Genomic DNA, 22,741 nt, shown 5'->3' with positions numbered 1-22,741 from the left:
GCTGGGCCCGTGAGCCATGGCCGCTGAGCCTGCGCATCCGGAGCCTGTGCTCCGCAATGGGAGAGGCCACAACAGTGAGAGGCCCGCGTACCGCAAAAAAAAAAAAAAAAAAAAAAAAAAAAAAAAATTGAATAATAATAGCTTATAGAATTGCTGTAGGATTAAGCAAGGAAACACATGAGTAAGTGTCCTGCAGAGATGTTCAATAAATGTTAGTTTTTTCTCTTTCCTTTTGGCCTATAATCACATGCATAAATCCCCTCTGAATTCAAGATCCTCAGAAAACTGAACTACAAATTGCAGGGTAGGATCTTATCATTCATAATTTTCCAGCCCGAAAGATCGTAGCTGGGGGTTAAAATCATCTGAGCTAATTCAGGAAATGAGGATTGAGGCCCAAACATAGGTGTCACTCATCACACAGTGGGTATGCAGTGACTTCAGGCAAACCAAAGTTAAAGAGCTCCTTGCAAAAGTGTTAGATGTCTCCCTGAGTGCAAAGGTCATTAATAATTATTTACTTGAGAAACCTATGTAATATGTACCTAACTTACTTATGTGTGTTCCATCGTGCTGATAGGAAGTTCTTTAGGTAATGACAAATGTTTTCTGAGAACACTGTGGTCTTAGTTCATTCTGGCACCTATCATTCTGATTCGAGGGCAATATATGCCTTTCTCTATTTCCTCCTGAAGTGGAATGGAGGGTGAACTGGATGGGAAAAGAGACAGTGGTAAAATATATGAACACTTGAACAATAACAAAAAATGACGCAGACTCTAAGACTACTCCACTGGGTCTAGTTATACTGTTTAAAGACTGCTTAAATCAGTGGGCAGAGGTACTTTCTAGAAAATCCATTTTCTGCTGAATCAAGATGAAGAGGGGTTTAAAGCAGAGGATGAAAAAACCTCATATCAGTAATAACCTGAATCAGTATCAAAAAGTTAGCTTCAGAAATTATTTCAGTACAGTACCACTGGAAATTTCTCACTGTTATACATATCTCTTGCGGGAAGATAATACAGAGGGTACGATAAGTGCAAACGCCCCACAGGGTAGATATTCTGGAAGGCTGGCTATGTTATTAGAGATGTGGCTCAGAGAATCACAGAGTTAAAGAACACCAAGAGCACTAACCAATTTCTCTCCCAAGCAGTTCTTCTCTTATAACAACAGACACAGCTAGTCTCCCAATGTCTGTTTATACACTTTTTTTTTTTTTTTCCGGACGCGCAGGCTCAGGGGCCATGGCTCATGGGCCCAGCCGCTCCACGGCATGTGGGATCTTCCCGGACTGGGGCACGAACCCGTGTCCCCTGCATCGGTAGGCAGACTCTCAACCACTGCGCCACCAGGGAAGCCCTATACACTTTTGATGACAGGAAACTTGCCACTTAATGAAGCGATCTATTTTATTATAATTAAGCTCATTCTTACATGCAGTAAACCACTTCAATTTCCCAGGTAAGCAGTGGCATCTGGATGGACCAAGAGACAGTGAGTGCCAACCAAAGCATATACATGCTTAGAAAGAGCTGGCTTTCATTTAAATACACAGAACTTATTAGAAATAATGTACATTCTCATATGTCCCCAGACTTAACTAAGGATTTTCATAATAGAAGCCCTTGCTTTACCCTTTACAATTCTCTAGCACTGGGGAGTTGGTCCCTGCAGCCCTCATTCCCTACCAAGAAGCTGGTAGGCAAAGGTCCCTTGATGAGAAAACCCTGCATCCTCATACAAGAGGGACGGGACTCTATCCTTGACAACAGGGCCTGAACCTGGATCAAGTCACTGATCCTTTGAAAAATCATTGAAATTCATAAATCTTTGAATCATGAAAATAAAAATTACACACTCAAATCCTTATCTAAAACATTAGGAGTCCAAGTCAATATCTTATTCCCTAAAATATTCACCCATAGGGCCTGATTGTTCTTTAAAGCAGCAGAGCAAAGTCTACTTCCCTCTGTGTGTTTATATTAAGCCCACTCTCATGAACCAACTACGTTGCCTTTCTCTGATTCCACTCATCCACACTCTGATGGCCGAGGCACATCCCTCACTATCTAATCACATCCCAGATGGTTTCTAGGTTCTCATTCTCTGCCTTCAGATGTGACCCACACTCCTCCACAAGCACTTCCCACTCTGCTCAAGAGAACCAGCTTATCACCAACCTCACTCTCCCCTTGGTAAAAGCAGGTCTACTTAGGAGGTCTCTGAAGTAGGTGTCTGCCTTGTTCACTGTATTTTACCAGGACTAGCTCAGCACTGGCCAAAGAGTGGTACTTAAAAATATTTAAGTGAATGAATGAATTGATGATTTGAATAAATTAATGTAACAGCCCAAAACTCTATCACTGAGACTTCATATGATAAAATTATCACCACTATAGGGGAAGGGATACTTGCAATCCAAGGTAATAATAATCATTCTTACAAAGACAATAGTTACAGCTATCACTGAAATTATTACAAATTATAATAACAACCTATACAGCCTAAGCCTCTAGCTGGTTAAGAGGATATGCCACTTTCATACAGGCTCTAGGCACTTCCCTAGAAACACAGACAGAAATTATTCAAAGGGCTTCCCTGGTGGCGCAGTGGTTGAGAGTCCGCCTGCCGATGCAGGGGACACAGGTTCTTGCCCCAGTCCGGGAAGATCCCACATGCCGCGGAGTGGCTGGGCCCGTGAGCCATGGCCGCTGAGCCTGTGCGTCCGGAGCCTGTTCTCCACAACGGGAGAGGCCACAACAGTGAGAGGCCTCTGTATCAGAAAAAAACAACAACAAAAAAACCCACCTGGATTCTCATGTTTGCTTCTATGTTCAATCTGTTGAGATATGCTGTTTTGGTTGAGTGATATAAAGAAAAACCTAAACCTTTCAAACTCTTCGAAAGTGTCTCAGGGATACCCAGGGGTCCCCAGTCCCCACTTTGAGAACTAGTTCTGTAGTGTAATTGGTCAGATAACTTTTTCTGTAAAGGGGCAGATAGTAAATATTTTAGGCTTTGTGGGCCATACATTCTCTGTTGCAACTATTCAGCTCTACCACTGTAGCATGAAAGCAGCCATAGACAATACATAAACTAATGAGCATGGTTGTGTTCCAATAAAACTTTATTTACAAAACCAGACAGTATGTCACATAGGCCTTAATTGTCCATCCCTGCAATAGAGGATACCTAAGTCAATTCGACACGGGTCCTGCTTAAGAAAGGTATAGCTAGTAGAGGGAATAGGACGTACCCACACACTACAACACAAAGCAGAATGAGATAAAGGTCATGGGAGGAGGCGCAAAAAAAGGTGCTTTCAGAATTCAAGGTCAGTAGAGAGTACCTCAAGTTGGGAATGTTTCAAGGAGAATGTGGGCCCTGAACAACTGGCAGAATTTTGACAGAAAGTCTCAGGAGAAAGGAAAGTATTTCAAGTGGAGAGACTGTTCAGGGCAAAGACACTAACAGAGGGAAATATTCAGCAGCTTCAAGTAATGGTAAGTAGCTTCTGAAATGTAGTGTAGATAAAGGGAAATATAACAGCATGAGATGCCGCTTCCTGAACTTTAGGTCACTATGCAATGGGCCTTGAGTGCCAGGACCAGGGGTTTGGATGTGACCTGAGATGCACTGAGGTGCCACTGATCATTTCCACATGAGGATGTCAGCCAGGAATGATAAGATTAACTGGAAGGCAAAGTATAGGATGCACTTGCCTGTGCCCAGCTATAAGCAGTGACCCCAGATAACACGGCAAGCAAGAGGAAATAAGGACCTGAACAAAAGCAATGAGAGTAAGACCAGAAGGGAGACAGAGGCAAGCAACACGACAGACGTACCATTTAACAGTTTTAGTCCTTCACTGCGGGTGGAGGGGAAGAGAGAATGCATAATCAAAGATGGCTCTAAGGTTCCAAGTCTAAAGGAGGGAGAAAGATGGTAACGGACAGGAAAGTCAGGAAAAGGCACAGATTTGGTGATGAGAAGAAGACTTCCATCGTGAACATATTCCATATACCACCATTTTGCCAAATACAAGTTTGAATGCTCACAAATCCCAAGCTCTCCTTGCTGGGGAAAAAAAACTCTATTTCATAATTCCAGCAGATGGTCACAATTTTTCAAAATCTGTGCCTCTTAAAATCTCCTCCAAGTTCCCAGTACTCTGAAATACAACAGAATTTCTAAGTTTTTATTCTTTCTCCACCTTGATTCTTTCTATTAATAACTTCTAAAGCCAGCATATACTTTAGTCCGCTGTAAATACCATATTAGATAACAATGAAATAACTAATGAGCTCTCTTTCAGAAGCTCAGGATAAATAGTAACTAACACCCCCTTTTTTAAAGCGGTTAGGACTGTCTGTATTTGAAGAATGTTATAATTTATTCCTGGATACCACATAAGTTTTCTGAATGTCTTATGTTAACTAAAAAGTCTGAAGGTAGATGTCAGGTTGCTGAAAGATTTCATTTCCTACAGTCTTTTCATAGTCTTTCACTATGAAAAGCTATAGTGAGAGAATTTTGAAAGTTATACTTGGATTTCCTTTTTGCCCTTTAAAAGGCCAAGAAGTGTATGTGAGAATGTTACAATAAATGACCCAAATAACATTCCCAATCAAGAACAAGCCCAGGGGGCTTCCCTGGTGGCGCAGTGGTTGAGAGTCCGCCTGTCGATGAAGGGTACACGGGTTCATGCCCCAGTCCGGGAAGATCCCACATGCCGCAGAGCGGCTGGGCCCGTGAGCCATGGCCGCTGAGCCTGCGTGTCCAGAGCCTGTGCTCTGCAGCGGGAGAGGCCACAACAGTGAGAGGCCCACGTACCGCAAAAAAAAAAAAAAAAGAACAAGCCCACATCTTGGACACAGGGATGGAAGGTGAAATGCTGGGAATCAAGATGAAAATGATCTATACTCACTAGTTGCCTAAAGAGAGCTGTGATGTGGTGGTCATTCTGTACCCTAAAGACAGGTTTAAATGGATCCCCCAAACTAAGGTGAGAATGTGCTAACAAAGCAGAATTCTAAGAGTCTTGGCCCATGATACATAATCTAACCATCTCCTAGTCAAATGGATCTTCAAAGATGGTCCCAGCAGGCATGAAAGGGGCAGAAATAGAAACTGTCTTGTTTCTGTAAACCCCATCACCCTTTTCTATGACGGGTTTCCTACCATCTCCCTGGTTGCAAGCTCAAAACCTGAGGCATCCTGGATTCCTTACTCTGCGTCCTCTGCCATTCAATGGATGCCAATTTCTGCAGATGTCATCTCTACAACACGTCTTGCAATATCCCCTCCTTTCCATTCCCACAGGCACAATCCTAGCCTGGATGCTCAGTCTCTTCAACTGGTCTCCTACAGTCACCTCCTAACTCTCTCCTTACCTCCAGCCTTTCCCCCTCCTAACCCATTTGAAAACCCCGGCAGATTAATTTCCCTAATACACAGTTCTGACCAAACTACCTCCTTGCTAAAAAACGTTCACAGACCTTCCACAAAACAGCTTAATGATTTCGCCACCTTAACATCCACATGTTCCGTTCTTATGCCCTCTCTGCTAATTAAATGTGTTGACTGACTCCATGTCACACAAACTCTTCTCTATTCTCAACAACCTGGTTGCTTGTATACTTTTCTCTCAGCCTAGTATTACCTTTCAATGTCTCATTCCTGCTTTTACTACAACCTCCATGTATGGAAAGACAATCTACCCTTTATGGCCCATTGAAAAGTCTACCTCCTCTGAGAAGAATTAATTCCCCAATTTTTTTTTATGCCCCACTATCCATTCTTCCAATAAGCATTTTCAGAGAGTATAATGTAAGCTACTCTGTTACACACTGTAGACAAACAGGTCCCTCCTAATACGCTTCCGGGGGCTCTGCCTCTCTCAAATTGTTGTCAGCTGTGAACTTCCCTCACCTCTCTCTCCCACTGGACTATGGAACTAGAAATGGAAGGCCCCAGAGAACATTCGTTGACTTGAATGTGTTAAAGTGAACTCTCTGGGTTCAAGACTTTCCTAAAGAAGTTTCAGTACTCTCTAAGAAAACTCTTGAGCCAGAGAAAATTATACTTTTTATTGGGTCAGTAAACTTTCCAACAGTTGAAAGACTTGAATTGCTTAATTCCAGAAATGAACCAAAAGAAAAAAAACAAATTTTTTTCCCTAAAGTGAAAGAGTACCACTTGCATTTCAGTTCTTTCAATTGTAATGTTAACTGTGTAACCTGGTTGTAAGATGAAACAAGAATCTACAGAATTATACCACTGTGGTTTCATTAAAAAAAATAGTACTATCTAATATTAATACTTGGGATAGTAATAATATCACACACCGGATAAGTACCTACAAAACAAAACAATACACTGAACTGGACCAGGGGTCCCTGCCTGGTAGATTTACAAATTAGACAGAAAGACAGTACAAAGCAAAGTGATGACGGATGCTGGAATGTGCAGAAGATGATAGGGAAAAAAACCCTAAACCTCATTTTCTTCTTTGAATTTCAGACCTAAGAGCCTGAAGCAGCTGATTTCCACTGCCAATAACTGCAAAAGGACACAAGTGTTTTCTAAGGGCTCAGAGGATGTGGGCTGTTAGATGTCAAACTGAATTCACAGATAAGCGCTCAGAGTGAAGAGCCATTCTGGATCTACCAAGATAGGGCACACACCTACGCTCTAATAATGGCAAAGCATTTAGGTGGGTATTAACTTGTCCTGAAATGTAGAGGTAAAAGCTCCTTTGTTCTCAGTGGCCCAGACTGGTTTTAGACGTGCCGGTGAGATCTCTAAGAGGAAATCATTTTTGGTTTTGTTCCAACTTCTAATTCAATACCTTGGCAGCGTTTGAAACGGATAAGAGCTGTAAGCTCACATCTGCTTCAGGTGACAACTAAGATAAGAAGCACACAATGTAAAAATGGTGAGAGCTAACTCCCCAAAAGCAACTTTAAATGTAGCTTATTAGAGGTAGTAGTTACTTCAAGTTAACACTAAGTCTGAAAATATCTTGCTAAGAATTCTAAAAGATAAGGAACCTTGCCCATAAACCTGTTTTTTAGGTGATATTTTGGGTGGTGTTTCTGAAAAAATAATTCCATGTTAACTATTAGAATAAACTGATGACAAAATTCATCAGGCTGCAGTGAGCAGAAATACGGGGAAATAATTTTTCCAGGTAAACAATATTCACTTCTGGTTAATAGTTTACTGTGGTCAAGATGGGCCCTCAAGAAAACTGAGCTGTTGGTTGTTTTTAAGGAAATGATAGCGTGTCAAGGATTAATAAATATTTCCTGTACAACTCCTATGTTTCAAATACCTACACTGCACTGGAAGAGACACAAAAGCATGAGATCGGGCTCCCGACCTAAAGGAGATTTTCTATACAGTGGAAATGAAAAAATACAAATCATGAAACATCAGATGGCAACATAAAACAACATATAGCAAATCCTCCACTGTGAGACACAGACAATAGGAACTAGGAAATTTAGGACCTGAAAAGATCTTTTGTGTTTATGAGAACAATTTTATAAAGGAGATGGGACTTCATTCGGGCCCTGCTGAATATTTTTCATGGGCATACTTGAAAAGGTGTTCTTGGAAAGGCCAAGGGATCAAGTAAGGCACCCACGAAACAAGCCAAAAGAAAAAGGACAGGGCTTCCTTGATGGCGCAGTGGTTGAGAGTCTGCCTGCTGATGCAGGGGACACGGGTTCGTGCCCCGGTCCAGGAAGATCCCACATGCCGCGGAGCGGCTGGGCCCGTGAGCCATGGCTGCTGATCCTGCGCGTCCAGAGCCTGTGCTCCGCAACGAGAGAGGCCACAGCAGTGAGAGGCCCGCGTACTGAAAAAAAAAAAAAAAAAAAGGAAAAGAAAAAGGACAAAGCTGCTTAGACTAGAGCTTCATACTGAGAAGAGATGAAAATGAGGAATAGGTTGGTAGGACCAACAGGACTTAACGCCACTTTGCACATCTTCATTATTTTATATATTATGTATATTAAGTTTATTGAACTGATGTGGTAGGTAATAGGGAGCCCTGGGGGAGGTGACTGAGATGATACATCGAAGTCATTTGTTTAGGGAGAGAATATGTCATATAAATAGACAATGAGAAGAATCATCTCTCATGACTAAAATGTGTTTTCTTAGAAGGATTGGCCCAGGGTGTGATCTTAAGTTAATTTCCAAATAGGTGCCATATTTCCACAACATGAGCAAACTGAACGTTTTGGTCAATTTCCTTGATACTTCATCCACAACAGTATATCAATGTCTAGATGTCTGACATGGAATAAGTAAAACTTTAAAAGGATAATAACGCTACATTTTCTTGAGCAATTCCTATAAGCACTTTCCTAATAACAGTAAATGCTAGATTTACTGAGTGCTGAGCAATACACTAAACACTTTACATATTTCTAAGTTAATTCTCACAACAATCCTATGTTGGTAAGATTAACCCAGTTTTACAGTTGGGTTTTATGTAAACCCAGATTTCCAGTAGAGAAGTAACTTGCCCAAAGTGAAGAGGCCAGTAAGTGGTAGATGCAGGATTCAAATCCAGTTCTGCCTGACTCCAAACTCCAATGACTAAACTTTGTACCTGAATTTATTTTTTCCCTAAGAGGCACCACTGAGAAAAGAGTTTACTGAAAGAAATGGGTGATTTTTGCAGAGAAAATCATGTGAATGCTGAAGGTTCACTGCAAGGTGAGTAAATCTTTCTGGCAATGTAACCACGTGAGTTTCTTACACTTTAACTTCAGTAAGACACTATTTGTCAAAGTTATAGATGAAACTACTACATGATGAAGTTCAAGTCCTGCCCAAGACACTTAATGATCTGTTATTAAACCTCTCTAAGCCCAATTTCTTCATCTGTAAATTGTGGATAACAATAGCCGTTTCACAGGATTGTTCAGAAAATTAAATGGTATCCCATAAAGTACTTAGCTCAGGGTTTGTACCAAAAAAGTGATGAATTAATGTTTGTAACTCTTATCATTATTCAAGACAAAATTATTATTCAAGCTTCTTAGACCTACTGTACAGCAGAAATAATTACAAAGTTAGTAGTTCAGTAAGCGGCCCTTCCCCCCCAATTCTCCTGCCACCAAATTCTTGCTTTTCCTTTAAGATTTAGCCTCAAGATCATCTCCTCCAAAAGCCTCTTCTACCATCACAACTCCCAGGCCCAGCAGATGTTCCCATAATCTTGTGTGTGTATATGTGTGTGTGTGTACTTTCAGTCATTTTACTTATTAACATTTGATAAATTGTTATCCATTGTGTCCTGCCTTCTTCATTAAAAAGGAAGCCCCACTGAGGGCAGGGACTCACTCATTCATCTCTAAATACCCAGTGCTTAGTACAGTGCCTGGCATGCAGTAATGAGCAGCACATACATTTATATCTCTAAGGGACGTAGAGATTATAACTACAGTTTCTAAAAGCATCAAATTTACTCCAATGAAAACCCTGGAAGAACGGAGCACAACAAACACTATTTTAGGATGAACTAAAACTTCCCCCGTTGTCATCTGAGAAAAACACCTTCCCAGGTAAGTGAAATTTCCTTATGCAAAAACAGTAAAAAGCTAAATCAATAGGTTAATTTTAAGAAAGGTAATAATAAAGTTAAAAGACTAATGATGTCACCATGAACAGGCTTCCTCACAACTAAAAGAAATTTATATCACATATAATCAAACTTGGAAATCTCAGGGGGAAGTTCATGTCATTTTTGGTACATGTTCTTTTCTCTTTTGGTTTTAGGTATATAAACCTTGTCTCTTTAACAAAACTCTTTACTTTATAAGAAATAAAGATTCTATCTTATGCTACGTTTTCATTGTCTGTAGCACCTACTGCCATTTTGTCACTTAACAGGTACTGGGTGGGGAGGGGAGATGTAGACCACTAACTTAGTTTTTCCTCTCATCCAGCATCTGAATGCTTTCACACCACCTTCAGAGACCTCATCTTTAAGAGATCTTCCTCCCAATCCTCTGAAGTAAGAAGATCTGGCGTCATCACCACCATGAGGAAACTGAGGTTCTGTAAGTGTTCCGTGGAGGGAGCACTGCCAGCGCCAAGCCCAGCCCTTAGTCTCCAACTCTTTCCACTGCCTTACAAGGTACTCAGCTTAACGCAGGATGCCAGACCACCCAGAGAATACACTATTACTGTCCTCTTTGCTAACAGAAGAAACGAATCCGTAATTGTGAATTTAGGAATCTGTGAGCCTTACCCTTTCAGGCATTCTTGAGGATGCCCTCCACTCAGTAACCATGAGCCCCATCTTCGTGCCCTCCCACGCCCACCACTGCCACCATCCTTGCCCTTTCCCAGTCATTGACTTACTCAGCCATCCCACGCTGGGAGAGCGCCGCACTCGGGGGTCATCGTCCAAGGTGCGGGTTGCTAGGCAGGGCACTGAGTTCTCAAGCGAGCTGCGGGCTTTAGTGTCAGAAGCAGAAGACAGGAAGAGGAGGAGGACACATGGGAAGCCACAGCAAGGATGAGGATGAAAGCATTAATTAAGAAGAAAAAAATACTAAAGCAAATCACACAAGCAGGTTAAAGGAGAACAATGACATATTACATTGACACACACACCCCTCCCATGACCCTGCATCCTTAGATGGAACAAATCCCAACACAGAATTTAAAAGCCTAAAACAAATTACATTCAATTATCATAGTTCCCCAAGTACCAGTGGATGATCCGCCCTGAAGTTCTAACACACAAAACATGGATTATATACAGAGGAAAGATTTACATAATGAACACTAATCTCAAGACTGTTAATAATCTTGCACCACATAAGCACACACAGAGGGAAGTTACACACACTTTTGTAAAGCACGGGGAGCAGGGTGTTACATTAGTAACACGCTTTCTTGTGATTTACCCAACAGACCCTTTCATGGATCTTGTACACAAAACAGAAAGCAACATTTCAGGGCTTCCCTGGTGGCACAGTGGTTGAGAGTCCGCCTGCCGATGCAGGGGACATGGGTTCATGCCCCAGTCCGGGAAGATCCTACATGCCGCGGAGCGGCTGGGCCCATGAGCCATGGCCGCTGAGCCTGCGCGTCGGGAGCCTGTGCTCCGCAACGGGAGAGGCCACAGCAGTGAGAGTCTTGCGTACAGGAAAAAAAAAAAAAAAAAAAAAAAAAAAAAGAAAGCAACATTTCATACTCTGACTTCGGAAATATTTTCCTTGATGAATACAGAACAGGTTTTCAATTCCCTTTGCTTCCTGTTTTTCAGCCCTTCAGGAACATGAGACTAGGATATAGATAATTCAATCTTAATACAAATCAATTTAGAAATGCATGTTATTTCTCATTTTCTGGTGCACTGTAATACTTAATTTTACTATAATTTTAATATGTGGTGTACCCATGCCAAATGTTAGACCACATCAGAGACAGAATAATGATGTAAGCTAAATGTGCAGCATGGTGCCTCCAGATATTTTTAATCAACTGGAGAACACCATCAACTTCAGCCTGAAGATAGTTCCATTTGGATTTCATGTCATCTGTTTCGCTATTCTCATCAAACGCCTCACTCCTGGTAAGACAGGCAGCATAATTATCCTTCAAGGAACAACAGTGAGGTTGGAAATAACTAACCATCAGACTACATACAATTTGACTTGAGAGGGTTTTTTTCCCCTTAATAATATAGTCATTAAATGATCAAAGCAACAAACAAAGCATATCCAACCGAAAGCAAAGATTATCTATTGACACAAGTGTGCAAATGACAGGGCAGACAAATAGTCCTCTTAAGGCTATTGGTGACTGGGGAGGTCAAGTTCTAAATTGAATCAATTATAAATTAATGTAAGTTGATGGCCAAATTTAGGCATTCAGCACATTATAAAATCTAGAAACATTTTTGTCAATTTATCTGTCTGTGTTTAAAAGCTGTAAATAAAGCCAGGACTTGTGAGCGGGCCATCTGTGCCAGCACCTGTTTGAGGCAAATCTGATGTCTTTTCTTTGCAATCTGAATTTTTGTTTCCCATAATTGAACTTCTTTGCAAGTTTTTATTGCACTAAGAAAAATGAAAAAGGGAAATGAACCAGTTGAGATTATTCCAAAATTGCTTTTGTTAAGAGGGAGGCATTTAGAAATATATATTATCATACGGGCCAATTTTCACCTCCTATTTCTTTTGACAACTGAGGGACCTGCTTAGTGAGCCAATATTCCTTCAGGCTTAGCTAAAGGAAATGGAAGAGGTTGGACAACTGGCAGCCATTTATCTAGGACCAAGAAAGGACCAACTAAAATTCCAGATCAGTGAGAACAGAGGGAGGTTAGGAATGCAAAGTAAACTCAAAAGAGCCTTCACATTCTTCAGCTGCTGAACAAGTACAAAGCCACCCAAATTCTATCACCAATACCATGGCTTGCTCCTAAAATGAGTACAAGAGGTCAGCAGCTGCTCCAAAACTCGGGTGCTGATGACTGGCTGTCCCCAACAGCTTCTCTCTCCTCTACTCCCCCCGCCAACATGTCAGTGAGTTATTTCTTGGGAACTAAAGCTGGGAACTCCTTTTTGCATATACAGCCTCCGCTGATGCTAAGCCTCACCATCAAGGGGACAATGGAATGGAGCCCGGCACACACTGGCAAAGAACCTGGCTCCAAAGACAAGCATGAAAACGAAACTGCCCATAGAAACTTGGCACCTGTGTTTTAGTAAAGCTGATTGGAGCCATCTGGCTGCTTACCCTCATGAAAACTGGAAGGCTCACAGCATCCATTACTCATATTGGCAAATTCCAACATTTTGATTTGTTAGACCTCTGTGTACTTCTGTGCAGGAAGAGATACAAACTCTGTAACCTTTTCATGCTGCTTTTCTTCTCTTCACAAATTTACTCCAAAGATAAAATGTTGAAAAGTTGTTCTTAAACATGAAGCCAAACTTTCTATGATTATAGATAGCATGGTAATGATATATTGTGTAAGCCTTTTCCAAATAATGCTTTCACTGTACCTCTTCTACACTTAAGCTACAAAATAAATACCTTTGCTACTATCTTACATATTCTCTTTTAAATCACTTTTGCCTGACTTCTGGCATAAACAAGGTAGAAACTGGTTTATATTATTTTGACTTGATGAGGAGACATAGCTCTAACGATTTTTGGGTGATGGTTTCCAATATCTAGACTGTAGAAAAAGGTGTTGTGAGGAGGATTTTGGGTAGGGAGGGTGGGAGTAATGATTCATCTTTCCCTTGAGAATCAACTTGTTCAAAACCATCAATCCTAAATCTGTTCAAGTAAGGGTGTCCCTACTTGAATCAGGCAAATAAACCAAAAAGAAAAAAACACACAAAAAACCCTATCAAAAAAACATTTTCTTAGCAATCCTATTAAGAAGAAAACAAATTTTACTCGTGCTAAAATTTTAGGACTCTTTCCAGATTGCAATGTTGTATGTTCAGATAGTTATTCAGCACCTACTATGTATTCCACACCATTATTTAGCCAAGAAATTTAACTCAGGAGCTTAGCAATATTTCACCTGTAAACACATGACATGTTGCCTAGAAATCTCCATTTAGAAAGCCAATAAAGACATCCAACTGCCGTGTTTGGCATGGATTCCTGCCTAGGCACAGAATGACCTCAGAGCCCTTCAACAACACAGGGTTACACAAAGTAAGAGCCGTGGAATCAATGATGTGTGGGAAATAAATTATGGTTGAGGAAGCTCATTACCACTGCAGTTGAATATGAATATTGTTATCAAGTGCACGAGGTTCCCCCACTTCTCTATTTGAGGCAAGTTATTTTACATTTCTGAGCTTCAGGTTTTTCAACTGTTGTTGGAGATAATGATATAGAAACATTAGAAACGTCACAGGAAACAATGCCTGGTGTATAACAGGTGCTCAATTAATGGGAGGTATTACTGTTGTTGCTACTACTACTACAACCATTGATGGAACGATATTTCCTTTGTTCAACACCCTGAAGGGTGCTGGAAAACATGAAAGACAGCAATCTTGGCTTAATTTAATGCAACTTTAATATCAAAATGTGATTTTTAAGAAATCAGGTTCATAAACCTGAAAAAAATCTCCTTTTTGTCCTTTGTATTTATACTGAAACAGGGTTCAAGTAAAATGAGGCATGCTTTATCATTCTTGGAAGACTTTGATTTTCTTCCCCCTTTTTTCTTTTGGGAAGACACAGGAAAGAGTCCACAGTGCTCACATCTCATGTCTCTATTTTGCCTTCCTTCATCCCTCATGTTTTCCTGTCCTTCCCTCTCCTCTCCTCTCTATTTCTCTTTCATAGAGACCAGGGCAGGGAGTAGGATCTACACCTACCCTCCTGTCTGCTCTCACAGCAAGCTGAGTCTGGGAAAAGCAAGACTTCACAAGGGCAGCTCTATCAAGGATCTCAAGCCTTGGAAGAAGATTTACTCGAGGCTGGCAGCAGAAAATCAGTTAAGGGCTCTTTTCCAGAGAAAGAAAGAAATGGAGAAGAGAATATTCATATGTGGTAAGATACGACAATGAGAATCATTCCATTCCTTTACTCCACCACAGACCCTGGTTATGTAAAACAGACTGGCAATTAGTAAAATTTTAAAATATGTTTATTTCATGGTAACGTCCTGCTATACATATATTATTTATTGATAGCTAAGAACTGTCATTGCTCAGACATACTAATCAATCTTTATACTCTAAGTTAAAAATATTATAAAGCCCATGAGTGGCACCTCCTTATGTATTATTTGGATTCTGTAAAGTTGATAATGAAAGTAGTGCTATTTTAAAAACAAAACTCCAAGCACGTTTTCATATATGGAGTGGTGGGGGAGAAAAATTAAAAGACACAGAAAATGAGAAAATACAAAATAATGGTGGGGAATTGACGCTCTGTCTTCAGTTTTAAATCTGAAAGGCACTAAATTTTCCCCTTAAAATATTTCTGAATGATAGCTATTCCTTACAATGACATCTCACGTTATGATTATTAAATACTTCTCACAAAGATATCTCATTTACTCCTGGTTATATACATAGAATAAGACATTAGTACCCTTACTTTACAGATATAGAAACTGAGGCTCAAGGAGATAATGTAAATTGCTTAAACTCATACTGCTACTAAGTATTACTCCCAGATTAGACTGAAGCTTTGGAAAAGATGGTGCCATGTCTTCAAGGAGAAGATTGTAAAGTAGGCCTTCAATATCAAAAACTAAATACTCACTTGTGTTATATCTCTTAAGCCTGACTCTTCATTGCCGTAAACAGCGGACTAGACTAGCAAATACTGCAAGGGCATGACCCTTGGAGAAAAAATGTGTTATTGTTTATTTAAAGATCTGAACATTAAAAATCTTGGAAGATCAGTCACCTGTCTGGGGAAAGGAAAAAAAAATAAGAATGGTATTTGATAGATGATTTAGAAATACCAGTTATTAAGGAATACTTTTATTCAGACATTTTTCTAGAAACTTTCCATGGACTGGTTCATTTAATCTAAGACTGAGAAGAGCTTGGTCATTCACTGAATTCTAGCCAGGACATTCATCTGTGCTGTGCAAATGAACGGAGAATTAGAGTTTGGAACAAAACAGATGGATGTGTGCTGCTGGTTTTTGGAAAGAGCTGGTTATACACAGAAAGGCACCTGGGAAGATGACTCTCCTCTGAAGGTGATGTGAGCCTGTCAGCTGACCTATCTCAGAACTGGAGAAGCACAGTGACCTGCTTCTGGAACAGAATCTTTGAGGGAAGTTAGGGAAATATCTGCCTTACCCACTGATTCAGGGAGCAGGTCTGAATTCAAGGGTATGGGGGGAAAGGGATACTGCAAAGTAGAATAACCAGCCAGAAACAATTGGGGCAAGCTGGAATCCAAAACCCAGACAAAAGTTAAGAATGTCTAAAGTGACTGAGAAAGCTGCCAAACCTAGCGATGGTCCCAGCCAGATCCACCACATGCCAGTATCTAGGCAGCTTGATCTAATACCCAAACCAAATAGCTGGAATATGCCTAACCTCCAATCGGGTGCAAAGCAGCAAGAGCCTAGCTAATCCTACTTACATTTCAGTGGGATCTAGAATTACTACTAATGGAAAAAAAATGATTTATTTTCATTGTTTGTTCTATGTTGCTAACCACTATCTATGTTATTATAGGTAACAGCAATAGACTACACTTTTTAAAATACCTAAAGGTGTTGTGTGCTAATGTCAGAAACAGCAGTGTGGGAAAGAGGAAGCAGCATCCTGCCTGGCAGATAACACTGGAAAGAGGAATCCGGGGAGAAAGTAAAGGGTGGGCAGTAAATGGTGGTAGCAAGTGGATTGCACTTCTCATACCTGATAGACACACAGAAAGTGGTGAATTCAGATAAAATCTGGAGGTTCAATCAGGAGCAGGCCCTGAGTCCCCATAACTACAAAAGAGGCCAAAGTGCACCAGGAGAAAGCCTGGAGGAAGCAGCATGAGGCCCAGGAGCCAGCTGCCCTGGCTTGGAGCTGCCACCTTTTCCAAATCCTTATCCACCTCTGCAGCGGCTTTAAGTCTTCGATTCTCAGTGTGGTTTAGGGTTTCCCTGATAGCCAGCAAAGAGGGAAATCAATGATGGGGACAGACTATTCTGTAAGAGGGCTGTGATGAGAAAGGGCTTCTTCCTCTCCCATTGCTAATGAAATGGTATTGGTATCATTTATCAAAGGGCAGAGAGAATAAATCAGCACTATACCCATGAGATTCTTCCAAAATAGTAAGTTACAGAGCAAATAGCATTCCAGAAAATACTCTTACTCAATATGAGATTTTTCTTCCTTAATTGTGCCTAAACTTATTACATATAATTTAGTATTATTTGTTGAGTGATTACTATGTACAGTTACCATTCTAAACATTTTACATTTATTATCTCATTTAATTTTCATTATCTCTGTTTTACAAACATAGAAACTGGGTACTAAATTACCTTTCCAGTTTTTTGCTGAAAAAACTAATGAATATTGGGATCATAAAATTGGACTGGGCAAAATGAAATTCATAGTCTAGATGCAGTTGGATAACCAAAGTCACTTCTCAGTAAAGGGCATCTGTACTCCCAGACCACGGAAGGAAAGGATTTTTATGATAGTCTAGGGGGAAAAAATGAAGCCAGGAAAAGACCAGGGACAAATTCATAATGGCTTTACCCAAATTTCCATAAAGGGAGTGAAAGCCGAATACTCGAATTAAGGTTCTTGGTCCTTAGGTTGGGTATTACTCATCTTTTGTAAGATTAGACAATGCATATCAAAAGTATCCATTTAAATGGTAAATGATACTTTTAAAAATCAGATAATCCTATAAAACATGACTTTTTAAAACAGAGTTATCAGGTAACCTTGTCAATTTATTGACTGAATACCGATTAGGTATAAACTTTACTTTCACTTTCTAATAAAACATAAACTAAATACATCTTATTTGGTTTTTAAATACTACCAAGGAATGTTCCTAGGCTTCAATGTTATTCTCTCACAGTAAACTAAAATAATACAGAACTATTCTCTAAGTACCTCTGACCAGATTATTAAGTAGAACCATATGAAATTGCCGAATGTCAACTATATTTTACCCACAAAAATGGCAATTTCATACGGTTCAACCTAAAATAACAGTGAGAAAGAAAAAGAGAATAGGTAAACGAAAGTCTAACACCAGAGGAAATGAAAACGTCATTAATTTCTTCATGCAACACTAACTCCATAGAAATGCCTCAATTAATATATTGAGAAAATACAGCACTTGCCTAAAATTTAGTGCCTGGCAGACATGCCCACAAGAATTCACAGATGTCTTGGATAAGTGGCAATTTCACAATAATTAACATCTTGGAAGCTAGCCTGATTCTTCCCTGATTTATTAAAAATAAAAATGTTTTTTCATTTCTTTTCAAAATCATTAAATCATCTGGAATCCAAAGCCACATCAAGACCCGAAAAACTAGAGTTAACCTTTGGCAACGGCTAGACAGTGGTGGGTTGTAGTGCGTGGGCTGGTAAATGTTTGAAAACCAGCTCTCTGGTGGAAAAATGTGTGTGTGTGTGTGTGTGTGTATGTGTGTGTGTGTGTGTGTGCAGTAAATTTTACTGCTATAAAGATGTGCAGCACACGTACAAATAATAAATACACAATGCTCCACTGTAAATTGCCTACAGCCAGTTGATTCTCACAGAAAGCTTTTGTTGATTTTTACCAAACTCTTCTATCGGTAGCCAACTTATGGTTTCAGCTGGCAAACAAGCATAGGTCCAATATCCATGTTGAACATCCATTATCATATATGTTAATGAGTAAGACAAAAGTGAAACAATGAAGATATATGTAAGTATGAGTGTACTGACTTCACTCAATCATCAATGATGTGGGTGACTCCTTCACTAAATTGGATAATATCTTTTGAATACTGAAAGAATATTTCCTCAATTCTTTGTGTTATTCACATTTTAACAGCTGTTATGGACTGAATGTTTGTATTCTCCCAAAATTCATATATTGAAATCATAACTCCCAATGTAATGGTATTAGGAGGTGGGGCTTCGGGTGCAGAGTCTTCGTGAATGGAATTAGCACCTTTTAAGAAGAATCAGGAGAAAGATGATCGAGCTCTCTCTACCACGTGGAGATGGAATGAGAAGGTGACCATCTACAAACCAAGAAGAGGACCCTCAACAAGAACCACATTTGCTGCATCTTGATCTTGGACTTCCCAGCCTTTAGAACTATGAGAAATAAATGCTTGTGTTTAAGCATTTATACCAGTCTATGGTAACATGCTATAGGAGCCCAAGCTAAGATAATGGCTATAGACACTACCTACTTTTAAATTTAATCTGCATTATTAGCATTTTCTCTAACCCTTTTTTAAGTCTAGAAACAATTGACAAAACCATATATCAAGTCCTGATTTGTAGCATTTGCTGATTTCTATGGTGTAATACTACCATCGTGACTGAGTCCAAGCTTCCAATATGAAGTCCCTGAATACAGAGATGGGAAGAAGTGTTCTACTTCTCACTATTTTGTAGCATTTTGACTACACAGACACAATAGATGTAAATAACCTGAAGACCATAGCCTATAGTAAAATGCAGTAAAATAAGTAGGAGATAATGAATTTTGAGTATTTATTACCATTGTTTTTAATAATATTATCTAAATGTATATGTTTATGTAATTTAATTTTTAATAGTAGCTGTGTTTTACAACCAGCCCTCAAAATTCCCGATAGCAATTGGCTCTTGTGAGCATGTAAGAGGTAGCACACTACTGGGGAATGAAAAAATTTCCAACTCTACAGTATGTCCATAGATTTCAGCTATTAATTGCATTGTTGCTATCATAACTAAGGCTGGCATCATCCTGAGTCTATTTTCTAAGGCTGTGATAGAAAACCAAGGTGACTTCAGTTTATCTAGGTTTTTACATGGGGATATTAGAATCTAGCTTCAACTACAATAGATACATGATTCTGATTTATTAAAGTAGTAGCAAAAGTTCTATAATTTTTTATTTTAGAATTTTATTTTAAGAACATTTCTAACTGTATTAAACTTTCAAGTTAAGAAAAAGTGCCTCTAGAAAACCAAAAATTTCCCATCGGATACTTTATAATAATGTACCTTGGAGGCACATGAAACTCATTACCATAGAATCTCTCAAAGCCAAATCTTGCCTCTGGATATTTAAAAGGAGTTAGGAAACACAAATGCCAATAACATTTTTTAAAAGGCCTAATCATATTCCATGCTGTAGGGTGTAAGCTGATCAGCTGAAGAGTCAGAAAGACCAAGAACTGCCTGCCCTTCCTACTTGCTTTCTGCCCAGCATCTATGGCATTTCACATGTGAGAAGGTGAGTGACAAATGCAATTTCAACTTTCCTCTGAAGTACAAAGATCTACTGATAGGATAAAAGATTGAATGACCGAGCAATATCAACTCATTAGTTGTATTCCATGTCCAAATGCTTTCCCCTAAAGCACAAGATTCTGGCCTCCAAGACCCATCTGTTCCTAATTTCTCCTCTGCCTATACTTCCATGAAAATGAAGCTCACCCTCACACCATACTGGTAGAAGGCACCCTTGCTCTACAATATTCATTCCTCTTCTCATTGCAAATACAGCAACATTTGAAAACAATGCACTTTCTTGCTTCTTTATACTACCACCAACTTCGTGATAAAAAAAGTAAGTCTCCAAATCATAAAATATCATTTTATGTGAGAAAGATAATAATAAAGATATTAAAAAACAGACTTGTACTTTAAATGCCATAATTTTTTAAATGTGAGTTGTTTTCAAATTATTTGTGACATGAGTTTTAACAAACTGTTTATCACATAACATTTCCAGCCATTAAACTCTTCAAAATGCTATTTAAAAAATAAATAAAACAAGAGATACACAAAAATCAAAACACTTCCAGTCAGCCTCAATATTCCAGGTAATGGTAGAACCATCAAATTGTCACAGGAATGTTTTAGATTAGATTCTTCCTTTTCTGAATGATTTTTATAAAGAACATTTTAATTTTAATTATTTATTTATAAGCTGTTGTGCTTCAAAAAAAACCCTTATAGCAGCAATTAAATCAATATAAAAGTCACTCAATAAAATTGAACTTTTCATTTGGTTCTGCTTAAGGACTAGACACTCATTACAAAAACTACATAGAATGGTTCCAAAATATAGCCAAGTTTGCTAACAGTAAGCTCTCTCCCAGCCAACCATTAATTTTAATATTAAGTCAGAAAATCTGATTTCCAGAAATGGAGTGGCTGAGTTAGAATTCAGTTTATACACTTCACTTAGTCCACCTTTTCCGTGACAACATGTTTTATGTTATTCTGAAAGTGCAGCTGAGAACAATGAATTAGAAGCTCCCTTATCTACTCATTTCTCTTAATACTAAAATGACTGGGGGTGGGATGGGAGAGACCTAATTTTACCAGCCCAATGCTTAGCAACTCTTTCCCCACAACTTCATTTTCCATACCTCATGGATATTAACTTCTCCCTTAGACTGCACCAAATCATGAAATTTATTCAAAACAAAGAAAATGATACAGAGGATAGACACTATGCAAGAAACTCTGGTAAATACAAGAGAGTATAAATAAAACACAGTGCCTTTCCTACTGCTATATAATGGGATTAATATCCTACCTTGAATAATTATTCTCACATCTAACTATCGGTATCATATAACAAAAGAGTAGATTGGTCTTTTAAGCAGTAAAAGTAATACTGAACCTTACTTTTATGAATGATCATTTACAGGCTGGACACCAACTCATGTACCAAGCAAACACTTCATGATATGCAATGCCAGAGCATCATATCTTAGTCTATCCTCCTAATTCTGACAAGCCACCATGTCAAAAGCACATTCCTTGATGTACTCAATAATCTACAAGTTTGCTGATTCATTGGAAACATTCAGTTGTTTTATCATGGTGTTATCATAGCATTGTTACCAAACCCTCTCAGTCAATCAGAATAGATGTGTGTGGAACAAGCAAGGCATCTTGGCATCTGCAGCCTACAGTTAACTGCTGACATCTTTCCAACAGGACTGCAAACCTGCCCAACTGGATAAAAAGTGTCATTATGAAATGGCTGTGGCATATGAATTTGAGAAAAGAAGAAATAAGAAGAGGGATTTAGAAGAAAATAATAAAGGTGACAAGAGGTGGAATAAAGGTGAGTGAGGCAGGTAAGAGAGAGCAGCAGCCAGGCGGCCCCTGCATTACCATTATCAGGGTTGGTAAACATCCTACTTGCACTGGAGACTGTCTTCCCAATGTCAGCCAGGGATCGAAGGTTGGATTTCTTGGTTTGATGTCGGTGCTTCCGGAGCAAAGTATAGGTCACCTTATCCTTAAGGTCAGGTTTCAATAGGCCTGTCTCAATCTGATGGTCAACAATCATCTCTGATACAAAAACAAAGCAAAACAAAAGCAAAAAACAAAACTCAGTCACAAGACCACAAAGTTCATGTTTTACTGTAATTTTATGGATGTCATCCTCAAATTTAATATCAATATATTTATCTTCTAAGTTTCTAACTTTCCTCTGTCTGTGAAGGTAAAGATACAGGGTACAGTGCTATTGGCATTAAAGAGAGAGTTATAAATATTCTGGTATTAATTACATGTTTAGAGTGGAAGAACTGTCTTGTAAATTTTTTTCAATCCCAGTTAGTAGTGAATTCACATTAATCACATTCTTCTCTTAGTAACACAATAAGTAATTTATATTTTCCAATTGTTTTGTTTAAAAGTAAGATTATAAAATTTCATGTTCTCTTGTCATAGTAACTGTGCCAGAAATATAAACGATATGAAAAAATCTTGAAGAGAATATGCAAAATTTAACATCACGACATTACTGATTTTTAAATCTGTTTTCCCAAATTCTTCTGTAATGTTATATTTTCTTTATAATAGGACAAAGTAAAGAAAAATAATACCATATCAGGTTATTTGAACACCAATGAATCCAGTGAAAGAAAGATTAAAGTATAAAATTATGCCTCAGTCTTTTCTAAGCAGGGAGGTTTATTCTTCTTGTTTAGATCCAACTAAAGCCTTTCCAATATATTCTATTAGTCATTTTAAAGTATAACCTGATCAGAATT

The 22,741-nt window shown here is 39.0% G+C and overlaps 1 protein-coding gene across 2 annotated transcripts in view; it reads right to left on the bottom strand.

Annotated features, from left to right (window-relative positions):
* Positions 1 to 22,741, bottom strand: part of SLC4A4 (solute carrier family 4 member 4) — a 305,356-nt gene that overhangs the window by 173,120 nt on the left and 109,495 nt on the right. For both annotated transcript variants that reach the window (XM_060092522.1, XM_060092530.1), the window contains exon 5: positions 21,855 to 22,034. In XM_060092522.1, the coding sequence (XP_059948505.1) occupies positions 21,855 to 22,034 (180 nt within the window). The remainder of the gene's footprint in view (positions 1 to 21,854; positions 22,035 to 22,741) is intronic.

This window comes from Mesoplodon densirostris, chromosome 1 (genome assembly GCF_025265405.1).
Source record: "Mesoplodon densirostris isolate mMesDen1 chromosome 1, mMesDen1 primary haplotype, whole genome shotgun sequence".
Lineage (NCBI taxonomy): Eukaryota > Metazoa > Chordata > Mammalia > Artiodactyla > Ziphiidae > Mesoplodon > Mesoplodon densirostris.
This window is presented reverse-complemented; position numbering and strand designations above follow the sequence as displayed.